The 13,121-nt window shown below is 42.3% G+C and overlaps 1 protein-coding gene across 13 annotated transcripts in view; it reads left to right on the forward strand.

The window, feature by feature from the left end:
• LOC110537489 (cytospin-B) overlaps positions 1-13,121 on the forward strand; it is a 175,873-nt gene that overhangs the window by 109,080 nt on the left and 53,672 nt on the right. For 8 of the 13 annotated variants that reach the window (XM_090192336.1, XM_090192337.1, XM_036937439.2 and 5 more), the window contains 4 exons: positions 780-987; positions 6,152-6,225; positions 6,361-6,536; positions 11,412-11,608. In XM_090192336.1, the coding sequence (XP_090048462.1) occupies positions 780-987; positions 6,152-6,225; positions 6,361-6,536; positions 11,412-11,608 (655 nt within the window). Of the gene's footprint in view, positions 1-779; positions 988-6,151; positions 6,226-6,360; positions 6,537-8,819; positions 10,887-11,411; positions 11,609-13,121 lie in introns of those variants that run through there. The other 5 variants (XM_090192344.1, XM_090192343.1, XM_090192342.1 and 2 more) reach the window with 1 other exon arrangement.

Here is a 13,121-nt window from a genome sequence, read left to right on the forward strand (position 1 = left end):
AGGTTACTGTCAATACTGTATCAGGAAGTGAAATACCTGCAGCAGGAGACAGGGGCTCGAGACACTAAACTGTAAAATCAATGATTCATCATCACCTTTTTACCCAGCAGCCAGTTACACTGTAGTGTAGGCTATGCTATCAGATTGGCTTTAGAGGAGTTCCTACTAAACTCTTGTGCCAATGAGTCTCTGTGGACACTGGCAGGGCTGACGTCCAACAGCTTTTAACAGCTTTTTATATTTTATTACGTCAGACTACAATAGAGTATTAGCAGTTACAGTCAGTGTCATACAGATCTAAGGCTGTGGTTACAATAAGGGATGTGTCACTGTCAGTTATGCTAAGTGATATGCACACATGCCCAGACTTGAGGACATCTGGTGGTTTAGATGTGTTAATGGTGAAGTAACCCTTAATTTTCTAGTGATTAGGTGAAGATTTATGAATTAACTGTCTAATACAATCACAAAACCTCTGAGGACCTCAGTCACACCTGCTTTATGTAAAGGCCTTTTGTATTCTCCTTTCATGTTTAATATAAAGGTAACAGGTACATGAACGGACATTGAAAAAGAGGGTACACTGTCACTACAGACACAGGGCCATCTTATGGTGGCAGCCAACAGGACACCTGTAGAAAGAGGCCTGTTGAAGGATGTTTGGACTAACCAATCAGGCCATCTCTTAAATGGCTCTATGTGTGATAACCAATCAGGTCATCTCTTACTATGTCTCGCCATGTGACTAACCAATCAGATCATCTCTTACTATGTCCCAGGCTGAGGCTGAGTGCAAGCAGGTGGCAGAGCGAGCCGTAAGGCTTGAGGAAACGCTGAGTGGCCAGGTCAGTGCCCTGGAGAAGGGGGGGCAGCAGGCCGACGGCCAAATCAAGGACCTGAAGGAGACCATCTTTGAGCTGGAGGACCAGGTGGAGCAGCAGAGAGCCGTCCACCTCCACACCAACCAGACCATCCTGGACCTAGAGCGTACGTTCCCTAATTAGTGTATACAGTGGGGCAAAAAAGTATTTAGTCAGCCACCAATTGTGCAAGTTCTCCCATTTAAAAAGATAAGAGAGGCCTGTAATTTTCATCATAGGTACACTTCAACTATGACAGACAAAATGAGGAGAGAAAATCCAGAAAATCACATTGTAGGATTTTTTATTAATTTATTTGCAAATTATGGTGGAAAATAAGTATTTGGTCACCTACAAACAAGCAAGATTTCTGGCTCTCAAAGAGCTGTCAAAGGACACCAGAAACAAAATTGTAGACCTGCACCAGGCTGGGAAGTGCCAGACGTGTCCCCCTGCTTAAACCAGTACATGTCCAGGCCCGTCTGAAGTTTGCTAGAGAGCATTTGGATGATCCAGAAGAAGATTGGGAGAATGTCATATGGTCAGATGAAACCAAAATATAACTTTTTGGTAAAAACTCAACTCGTCGTGTTTGGAGGACAAAGAATGCTGAGTTGCATCCAAAGAACACCATACCTACTGTGAAGCATGGGGGTGGAAACATCATGCTTTGGGGCTGTTTTTCTGCAAAGGGACCAGGACGACTGATCCGTGTAAAGGAAAGAATGAATGGGGCCATGTATCGTGAGATTTTGAGTGAAAACCTCCTTCCATCAGCAAGGGCATTGAAGATGAAACGTGGCTGGGTCTTTCAGCATGACAATGATCCCAAACACACTGCCCGGGCAACGAAGGAGTGGCTTCGTAAGAAGCATTTCAAGGTCCTGGAGTGGCCTATAGAAAATCTTTGGAGGGAGTTGAAAGTCCGTGTTGCCCAGCAACAGCCCCAAAACATCACTGCTCTAGAGGAGATCTGCATGGAGGAATGGGCCAAAATACCAGCAACAGTGTGTGGAAACCTTGTGAAGACTTACAGAAAACGTTTGACCTCTGTCATTACCAACAAAGGGTATATAACAAAGTATTGAGATAAACTTTTGTTATTGACCAAATACTTATTTTCCACCATAATTTGCAAATAAATTGATAAAAAATCCTACAATGTGATTTTCATTTTTTTTTTTTCATTTTGTCTGTCATAGTTGAAGTGTACCTATGATGAAAATTACAGGCCTCTCTCATCTTTTAAGTGGGAGAACTTGCACAATTGGTAGCTGACTAAATACTTTTTTGCCCCACTGTATATCACCAGTCTTCTACTACTCTACCACCTCCATCCTGGACCTGGAGAGTACAACTGTCATCAACTGTCCTCAACCAACCTTTTACTTATTACAGAAGCACAGCACTCCTAAACACATAAGGCCGGTTTCCCGGACCCAGATTAAGCCAACACATGGACTAAATAGCATGTGCTCAAAATATTAAAAAATGTCCAGGAATGGGCTTATTCAGAGTACATCACCAGTGTGGCTCTGTTTGAGGGGAGCAGGAAGGTCTCTCGGCTGGGGCTGACAAATTGGAGCTGCTGTCTGAAGAACCAGATCTACTGCTGAGCTCCACTACATTGACAGATACAGATGTCTGAGTACTGGCCTGGCAGGGCTTTCCACTGATTCACTGTGTCCTTACAGGTTGGCTGGCTGGCTTCTGGCTAGCTGGTTAGGTCTATTAGAGGCTCTCTCCCACTGAGCCCTTAATGCTGAGATAACATGCAGATTGTCTCCCTACCATGATCCTCAGCACAGCAGACAGACAGACAGACAGACAGACAGACAGACGCAGGCAGTTCTATCCCGGTTTTATTACGAGCACATCTGTCTTTGACCTACAGACCTGTTTGTGCAGTTTAGTAAAAAACTATGTTAGAACTAAATATGTGTAGCGGTCAGTATGCATTGTTTGAGTTATTTTATTTGGTTAAATCAAATCAAATATTATTGGTCACATACACATGGTTAGCAGATGTTAATGTGAGTGTAACGAAATGCTTTTGCTTCTAGTTCCGACAGTGCAGTAATATCTAACAAGTAATCCAACAATTCCCCAACAACTACATAATACACACAAATCTAAAGGGGTGAGTGAGAATATGTATATTTGAAGTCAGAAGTTTACATACTCCTTAAATACAGTTTTTCACAATCCCTGACATTTAATCCCTAAAAATTCCCTGTCTTAGATCAGTTAGGATCACCACTTTATTTTAAGGATGTGTTATGTCAGAATAATAGTAGAGAGAATTAATTATTTCAGTTTGTATTTCTTTCATCACATTACCAGTCAGTCAGAAGTTTACATACACTCAATTAGTATATGGTAGCATTGCCTTTAAATTGTTTCACTTGGGTCAAACGTTTTGGGTAGCCTTCCACAAGCTTCCCACAATAAGTTGGGTGAATCTTGGCCCATTCCTCCAGACAGAGCTGTTGTAACTGAGTCAGGTTTATAGGCCTCCTTGCTCGCACACCCTTTTTCAGTTCTGCCCACACATTTTCTATAGCATCGAGGTCAGGGCTTTGTCCATTTGGAAGACCCATTTGGAAGACCCATTTGCAACCAAGCTTTAACTTCCTGACTGATGTCTTGAGATGTTGCTTCAATATTTCCACATCATTTTCCTGTCTCATGATGCCATCTATTTTGTGAAGTGCACCAGTCCCTCCTGCAGCAAGCACCTCCACAACAAAGCACTGTGCTTCATGGTTGGGATGGTGTTCTTCGTCTTGCAAACCTCACCCTTTTTCCACGCTGTCACACCATAACAATGGTCATTATGTCCAAACAGTTATATTTTTGCTTCATCAGACCAGAGGACATTTCTCCAAAAAGAACATTCTTTGTTCCCATGTGCAGTTACAAACCGTATTCTGACTTTTTTTATGGCGGTTTTGGAGCAGTGGCTTCTTTCTTGCTGATTGGCCTTTCAGGTTATGTCAATATAGGACTCGTCTTACTGTGGATATAGATACTTTTGTACCTGTTTCCTCCAGCATCTTCACAAGGTCATTTGCTGTTGTTCTGGGATTGATATGCACTTTTCGCACCAAAGTACATTCATCTCTAGGAGACCAAACGCATCTCCTTTCTGAGCGGTATGACGCTGCATGGTCCCATGGTGTTTATACTTGCTCACTATTGTTTATACAGATGAACGTGGTACCTTCAGGTGTTTGGAAATTGCTCCCAAGGTTGAACCAGACTTGTGGAGGTCTACAATTTATTTTCTGAGGTCTTGGCTGATTTATTTTGACTTTCCCATGATGTCAAGGAAAGACGCACTGAGTTCGAAGGTAGGCCTTGAAATACATCCACAGGTACACCTCCAATTAACTCAAATGATGTCAATTAGCCTATCAGAAGCTTTTCTGGAATTTTCCAAGCTGTTTAAAAGCACAGTCAACTTATTGTATGTGAACTTCTGAAACACTGGAATTGTGATACAGTGAATTATAAGTGAAAAAATCTGTCTGTAAACAATTGTTGGAAACATTACTTGTGTCATGCACAAAGTAGATGTCCTAACTGACTTGCCAAAACTATAGTTTGTTAGCAAGAAAGTTGTGGAGTGATTGAAAAACAAGTTTTAATGACTCCAACCTAAGTGTATGTAAACTTCCGACTTCAACTGTACATATATGTATATGGATGAGCGATGGCCGAGCGGCATAGGCAAGGTGCAGTAGATGGTATAAAATACAGTACATACATGTGATATGAGTAATGTAAGATATGTAAACATTATTAAAGTGGCATTATTTAAAGTGGCATTGTTTAAAGTGACTCGTGATCCTTTTATTAAAGTGTCCCGTGATTGGATCTCAATGTAGGCAGCAACCTCTCTGAGTTAGTGATTGCTGTTTAGCAGTCTGATGACGCTCTGGAGAGCCTTGCAGTTGTGGGCGGTGCAGTTGTCGTACCAGGCTGTGATACAGCCCGACAGGATGCTTTCGATTGTGCATCTGTAATAGTTTGTCAGGGTTTTGGGTGACAAGCCAAATTTCTTCAGCCTCCTGAGGTTGAAGAGGCGCTGTTGCGCCTTCTTCACCACACTGTCTGTGTGTACACCCAGGAACGTAAAACTTTCCACCTTCTCCACTTCGGTCCCTTCGATGTGGATAAGGGGATGCTCCCTCTGCTGTTTCCTGAAGTCCACGATCATCTCCTTTGTTTTGTTGACGTTGAGTGAGAGGTTGTTTTCCTGACACCACACTCCGAGTGCCCTCACCTCCTCCCTGTAGGCCGTCTCGTCGTTGTTGGTGATCAGGCCCACCACTGTTGTGTCGTCTGCAAACTTGATAATTGAGTTGGAGGCCTACATGGCCAATGCAGTCGTGGGTGAACAGGGAGTACAGGAGAGGGCTGAGCACACACCCTTGTGGGGCCCCAGTGTTGAGGGTCAGCGAAGTGGAGATGTTGTACACTCATTGCATATGTCCATGGTGAGACTAGCGACATGTTGATTAAGTATGAGTTATGGATATAGCAATGCAGATTTAACTGATAATAAGCATAATAACCAAATAATGAGAAACATGATTTGAATGGATATATGCAATGAGTGTACAAAACATTAGTAACACCTTCCTAATATTAAGTTGCACCCCCTTTTTCCCTCAGAAAAGGTATGGACTCTATAAGGTGTCGAAAGTGTTCCGCAGGGATTCTGGCCCATGTTGACTCCATTCTTCCCACAGTTGTGTCAAGTTGGCTCGATGTCCATTGGGTGGTGGACCATTCTTGATACACACGGGAAACTGTTGAGCGTGAAAAACCCAGCAGCGTTGCAGTTCTTGACACACTCAAACCGGTTTGCCTGGCATCTACTACCATACCCCGTTCAAAGGCACTTAAATATTTTGTCTTGTCCATTCACCCTCTGAATTGTATACATACACCATCCATGTCTCAATTGTCTCCAGGCTTGAAAATACTGTCTCCTCCCCTTCATCTACACTGATTGAAGTGGATTTGACATGTGACATCAATAAGGGATCATAGCTTTCACCTGGTCAGTCTATGTCATGGAAAGAGCAGGTGTTCTTAATGTTTTGTACACTCAGTGTAGTAGCCATGTAGTACCACTAATATAAGAGGCAGTGTTAGATGTACTGTACACATTAATCAGACTAACATATGGCTGCAGTTCCTCCACTTGTGATATGCGCCTCTCACGGATGTATTCTGTGGTGCTGTTTTCAAAGTAATGGCATATGTGTCTTTCTTCATAGACCAACTCAAGAAGCTGGAGGAGCAGAAGTCAGAAGTGGAGAGGCAGCTGAAGATCTTGAGTAAACAGATGAAGGTAGGAGTGATCTGACTGTTAGTGGTTTTATACTTTCGGGTGCTTTGCTGGTGGTTAAGATGGTCAAGGTTTGTAACTGCTATGATGTGAAGACAATCATAATGCTTATGGTATACTGTGTGTGTGTGTGTTCAGGATGAGACGGAGGAGTGGCGGCGGTTCCAGGCAGACCTCCAGACAGCCGTGGTGGTGGCCAACGACATCAAGGTAGAGGCCCAGCAGGAGATCCGCTCTCTGAGGAGGAGGTTACAGGAGGAGCAGGGGCGCAGCGCCAAGCTCTCATCAGACCTGGAGCTGCAGAAGGGAGTCAAGTACGTACCGTATGGCTGGGAGGGTTTAGTACATTCAGCAGGGCAATTCAATTATGGTCCTCGAGGGCCGAAAAACACTTCTGGTTTTTGTTTCTACCTGATATTTGCATTTACTCATCTCATGTCCCAGGTCTAAATCCGTCCCTGATTAGAAGGGAAGAATGAAACCCAGAAGTGTAATTGGCCTTAAGGGGCCAGATTTGAAAAGACCTAAAGTATACCTCCTGTACTCATCCCTCGCGCCTCTATCCAACATCCAATCTCTTATCCCTTTACCTAGCCTTTCCCCTCTCGCTCCCTCTCAGCACTGGGCCCTATCTACTCTGTCCTGGAGCTGCTGCTACTCTTGGGCTTGCCATATCCCACTGATTGTGCGTGTGTTCAATATAGTGGTCAGTATCATATAGGATGCCGTATGTGAGGCTACAGGGGGCAGAGCTGGAAGAAACATTTTGAATTTCAATACGCCATTAATCGGTTCCCTTTTAAGAGGCTTCCCCAAAAATTCAGATTTGACGTCACGGTACCTTGTGATGCTCAACATTTTGGGGTTTGCATTGAAACAAGGTGATGCTAGCTATCAATAAGGATATGAGTCCAATAATAATATCTTAATAACCAAATCCTTGGATTTTCAAGCCTCAAATCCTGGGATTGCCTGCCAATATTTGCTAAAAGAGGATTGGCAGGCAGTCCCCTCCTGCAGTATCTCTGTCTGTCCATCTGGTTCCTGCTGCAATATTCTGACTGCTCTACCAGTCTGTCTACCACTCACCACCACCAACTGTAACACACTGGGCTAGCAGTGGACCCTAGCACTTCACTGAGACAAGCTGCGCTGTCTGAATAGTGTAGCACTAATATAGTGGTCTAAGCTCTACCTAGAAAGGCTGCTGCCAAGATAGCATTGACAGCAGCACTAAACTTTTTGAGTCAGTTCTCGTCAAAATATAAATTGAGACAGACACTTTAGGAGCCATAACATAAATCCTCTGTTGTGTTTCATGTGGCTGTACACCACAGGTGGGCGACATATAGCCCTCAGGCCAGATCCGGCTCGCGAGCCCGTTCAATCTGACCCGGGGTAGGTTTGAGTAAAACAAATATAATTTGGGGCAACTGTTGAACGTCTAAACTATGTAGAAAGTATGTTGAAATTATAATGGACCTATACGTGTTCAAATGACGACCATTTCTTTGGCCCAACAATTGCTTTTGAATTTTTTTCTCTCGATGTTGCCCTCAAGACTAAATGATTGCCCACCCCTGCTGTACAACATGACCTGTTGTGCCAGGGACGTGATTGGTCGGTGTGTTGATGAAAGCTCAGCCCATTGGTCCTGTGTCTCCTGTGTAGTGACAGTGGCAGTGACAGTATGATGAGAGGCAAATAAGGCCAGTATTGTTAATGCTATACATACAGCGCTCATCAGATAGTTTCTAATATAGCTTGCCTGACATAAAACATGTAAACGTGTAAATTATAACATAAAGAAGAATGCAGTACTTTACTTTCCCCGTACGTACCTGCGACGTACCAGACCAGAAGCTACCCTCCTCCCTGAGATCGTTTGTTCTCTCAAGGATGTCCCTCTCTCAGACATGGTTCCTTATAGAAAGCCCAGGTGAGTCCACTGCACTGCGAGCTCGATGAATGCTGCCTTTAGAGGGAATGCTACTGCTGATCTAGAACTTCTGACTTTCCTTCCTGCACTGCTTCCGCTGCTTCTCACTGATTGTCTGTCTGGTTCGCTGACTAGCTGACTGACAGCTAACTATTAGTAGTCTGTGTCCTTTCATTTGGGTGGGCTGGGGTTTGCTTTGCTTAATTTCCACTGTAAAAAAAACCCTGCTACTAAACTTTTATTATGGTACTTGGCGCCACCTGCTGTTCTGTTGAATCAATCCTTTACCTAGCCTCTTGGTTCCTCTGGAGAATTGTCTTGTAGTATGACATGGAATGATTTATTTATACTCATGCTATCACTGCTTGATCAAATAAACAACATTTGGTCTGTATATAATTGTATACTGATCTCAGACATGTGGAAGAAACTCAGATCAGAATTTGACTTCATTAGCCAGTTAAGAGATGCATGGTGAGAGAGAGAGAAGAACAGACAGAGGACAGAGCCTTAACTGCAGTGTCTTTAGAAAAAGACACCACTCCGGTTGTGCTAAATACAGTATAAATGTCCAATGCAAGTACATAGCTTTTTAAGAGGGTATATTTCCTATTTATTGCAATTCATGTTGTCTCTGTGTTTCGGTCTTGTTTTTCAGACTCGGGGCTGGAGCCAGTTTTGATACCAAGACTGCAGTAGAGGGGCGGTAAAAAAGTCCACCCACATAACATCAGGACCCTCTGAAGACAGACTGACAGTATTATTGTACACAGTTGCTTTGATCGGTATTACCATACAAACTTTTCCATCATCTGGTATGTCATTCTGATGAGTTTATTAGCAAGGTTGATTGACCAGTACAGATGCAATATTTGCCCCAGACAGAGAGACAGAGTCAGACTGTAGTTTACTGTTAAACTTCCAAATGAACGCATCTTTCTCCGTGAGATCTTTCAAAAATTCTGTACACATTTTTATCTCTATTGTTTGCAATGATTTCAGTGGTATTTGTTTTTGGGAAGCTCTACTCTCTATCTGTCAAGAGATGATCTGATATGATAGGAGGAGTTTCTGTTACTGATTCCGATTTGCTTTTAGACACTTAAATTGCCTTAGTGGTGAATATTCACTTACTCAATGTGTTGCTAAATATTTTGAGAATGAGACACATTTTTTGTTTAGTTCTCTGAGGGTTGACTGAAACCAAAACAGTCTGCTTATCCACTGGAAACTGCCAGCTATTACTATGAGTCAGATTCATGTTGTAAGTTAGGTTTCATTACTACATTATGGGCCAAATACAACTTTGAAAAGCCAAACAGACAAACTTTTCAAGTTATTTTTGTTGTTCAGAGTTGGTTTTATTGGTCTTTTGGTAGATTACTGTTCTAATACTCATTTTGTTCAAGTTTCCTATCAGTTCTGCACCTGTGGTTATTATTATGATCCGTTTCTTCTAACTGACAGTTTGGAATATCTATTACTTAAAAAAGCTTGGATGATATCTATTTTTTTAATTATGGTAATAACCAAAATCAGTTCACTTTAAGTCTGTGAGATTATTCATGGCTACAAAAAATGAGTCATGTGCTCTGGTGTTCATAATGTGAATCTGATAATATGTTGTGATAATTGACCACTAGATGGCGATATTTAACAGAATATCAAGAATGTTAAAGTATCAAGAACCTGCACTGATCAGTGGTCCTAGGTTGTGTGTGTAATCATCTGGCTACTGTTTAAGTTCAGCTCACCAGTTTGAGTTCTGCCTCCAGACAACAACACTGAATCACAGACAGTGTATTATTATCACTGATAATTATCACGTCATCACTAATAATGTCCACATAGGAAGGCCGCCGTGCATTTAAGCCATAAGGGTAATCAACTGCTGATCACTGCCCAATTCAGTCCTTACTGCCTCAGACTTACAGCCGTGCCTAAAACTCATAATTTCAAAATGGCCTGTATAGTATCTCTTAACCATTATATTTCACTCTAAACTTCAACAGGCTATATCAACAAAATATATTTTGAATGCTTTATCACTCATTTTGAAGTCATTATAATTTATTTAACCTTTGTTTAACTAGGAAAAGCCCATTGAGACCCAGAGTCTCTTTTTCAAAGGAGACCTGGCCAAGAAGGCAGCAACAATCAATACATTACATAATTAAACATACAACAACAATACAATACAACAACACGATCCAGCCTAAAAAAAACAAACCCCATCAGGTCAAATAAAAAGCCTCTAGTTTCTGAGTACTGCTACAGGGTAAACGTTGGACACCCATTAGAAATGTATAATGACCAACTGCCATCCTGTAAACCTCAGGTTATAATGACTATTATTACAGAGTAACAGGACTATTCAGTGGCTGCAGTCATACAAAAGCCATAGTACTCGACCAGAAACAGACAGACGTGCTAGTAATGTTTAACTTTGATATTGCCGATATTGCCAAAAAAAGACCACCTTATCATAAGACATATATGGTGGTAACTGTGTGGTGATTATACCCTTTTTCTGTCTGTGAACTGCTCAACAGTTCAACGAGTGAATGTGCAACTGTTTAATTTAACTTTAAGGTTAAATCTTATTGAGACAGATCAAATATACAATGCTGTTTATTTAGAGAAATAGTCCATGTAAGGTGTTTGTCCATCTGTTTAAACTTTTTTTTATTTCATCTTTGGAAAGTCAATAAATGAAATGACTCTAGTCCCGACTTTGTCTGCGTGTGTTTGTTTGAGTTCATTCTCTTTGGGAGTTCTACTTCCTCCTCACCAGATTCCTTACTTCAGTTCTATTCTCACCCCTTCCCCATCCGTCCATCTGTGACAATACTCTATCGCTTACTCACTCACTCAGGCTTTGTCCAATGTCCATAGGATACGGATGGAGTAAACTTTGTACCTTTTTTTATTTGCACTTTTGGGTGTTAGAACCAGCTATTGACTGTTCCATCATCTGAAGCGTGAACTGTACATACTCGTACACAAATATTGCATGCAACAGTCAATGCGATGGGCAAACATCATCTTCAATCATTACCTTTCTTTAGAACATTGATTGACGAAATAAATACTAAACCATTGTTCTGATAACACCTACTTAGTAAAATAATGTTCTGATAAAAATCCCTGGTAAGGTATATATAGCCTCTCACTGTAAAAGCACTTCTACCTGCTATGTGTTGTGCCATAATGTATACCGTGAGCATCTCTTCCCCTTTGTCTTTCTCAGGTCGTTGCATGATGACTCTGAGAGTTTCTCAGATGCAGATGGCAGTCCTCATTGGTGTGGCATCTCCATGACCCAGACCACCCAGACCCAGTCCACCTCCTCGCCCATTAACACCAACGGCAACGCTGCCTCCTCCCCCTCAGAGCCCGGAGCCACCGTCAAATCCCTCATCAAGTCCTTTGACACAGCTGTACAGAGTAAGCACAGAACATCCCTCCTTCTCACTCCTCCACACAAGCCCGGCAGACCTGGGTTCAAATATTATTTGTTTTCTTTCAAAGTTATTTGAGTGTTTGACTGCACCTCCGTGGGTTACCAGGTAGGGGGTGGGGTGGTTGGACTATTCCATTGGTTCCAATGCACCAGGCAAGTTCAGTCAAGCACAGGCCTCTTTACAGAAATCATACCTGACTTGTCTGCATAATAGGAGAACAGCTGGCAGCCTGTCTGTCTGCTTAAGATAGATCTATCATGTTTATACAGTGGAGGCATGTATGGTCATCTATGGTATGCTCTGCTGTCCATGTGACTGTATTGATTGTGTAGCTCACTCTAATATATCTACTGCTGTACATATCATCTTTTGTATATATTTTAGATATACACAGTATAAGAATAGATTGCATTTGGATTACTGATACAGTGTTATTTGGGTTGTTCATTGAATTTGTTTTGATATTCCTTGATTTCTTGTTTTCGTTTTTATTATTTGCGTACTTGTTCGACATTTTACTGCACTGTTAGGTGCTAATAACACAAACATTTAGCTGCACCCACTATAACATCTGCTAAACTGTGTACGTGACCAATACACTTTTATTTGATTTGAAAGGAAAGGAATAGGAGGTGTGATTACTCTATAGACTGGCCACAGACATTCCTGAGAAAGATGTTTGTTTTGGAGCGATCTGCTGTCTCTTGTATCATCAAGGAGATAAACTCAGCAAAAAAATAAACATCCTCTCACTGTCAACTGCATTTATTTTCAGCAAAATTAACATGTGTAAATATTTGTATGAACATAACAAGATTCAACAACTGAGACATAAACTGAACAACTTCCACAGACATGTGACTAACAGAAATTTAATAATATGTCCCTGAACAAAGGGGGGGTCAAAATCAAAAGTAACAGTCAGTATCTGGTGTGGCCACCAGCTGCATTAAGTACTTCAGTGCATCTCCTCCTCATGCTCTGCACCAGATTTGCCAGGTCTTGCTGTGAGATGTTACCCCACTCTTCCACCAAGGCACCAGCAAGTTCCCGGACATTTCTGGGGGGAATGGCCGTAGCCCTCACCCTCTGATCCAACAAGTCCCAGACGTGCTCAATGGGATTGAGATCCGGGCTCTTTGCTGGCCGCGGCAGAACACTGACATTCCTGTCTTGCAAGAAATCACACACAGAACGAGCAGTATGGCTGGTGGTCATGTCAGGATGAGCCTGCAGGAAGAGTAACGCAGAGCGTTGAGATTGCACAGCGTGGAGATTGCCTGCAATGACAACAAGCTCAGTTCGATGATGCTGTGACACACCAGACCATGACGGACCCTCAACCTCCAACTCGATCCCGCGCCAGAGTACAGGTCTCGGTGTAACGCTCATTCCTTCAACGATAAACGCTAATCCGACCATCACCCCTGGTGAGACAAAACCGTGACTCGTCAGTGAAGAGCACTTTTTGCCAGTCCTGTCTGGTCCAGCGACGG

Source organism: Oncorhynchus mykiss, chromosome 12, assembly GCF_057628025.1.
Source record: "Oncorhynchus mykiss isolate SJ-2025 chromosome 12, ASM5762802v1, whole genome shotgun sequence".
NCBI lineage: Eukaryota > Metazoa > Chordata > Actinopteri > Salmoniformes > Salmonidae > Oncorhynchus > Oncorhynchus mykiss.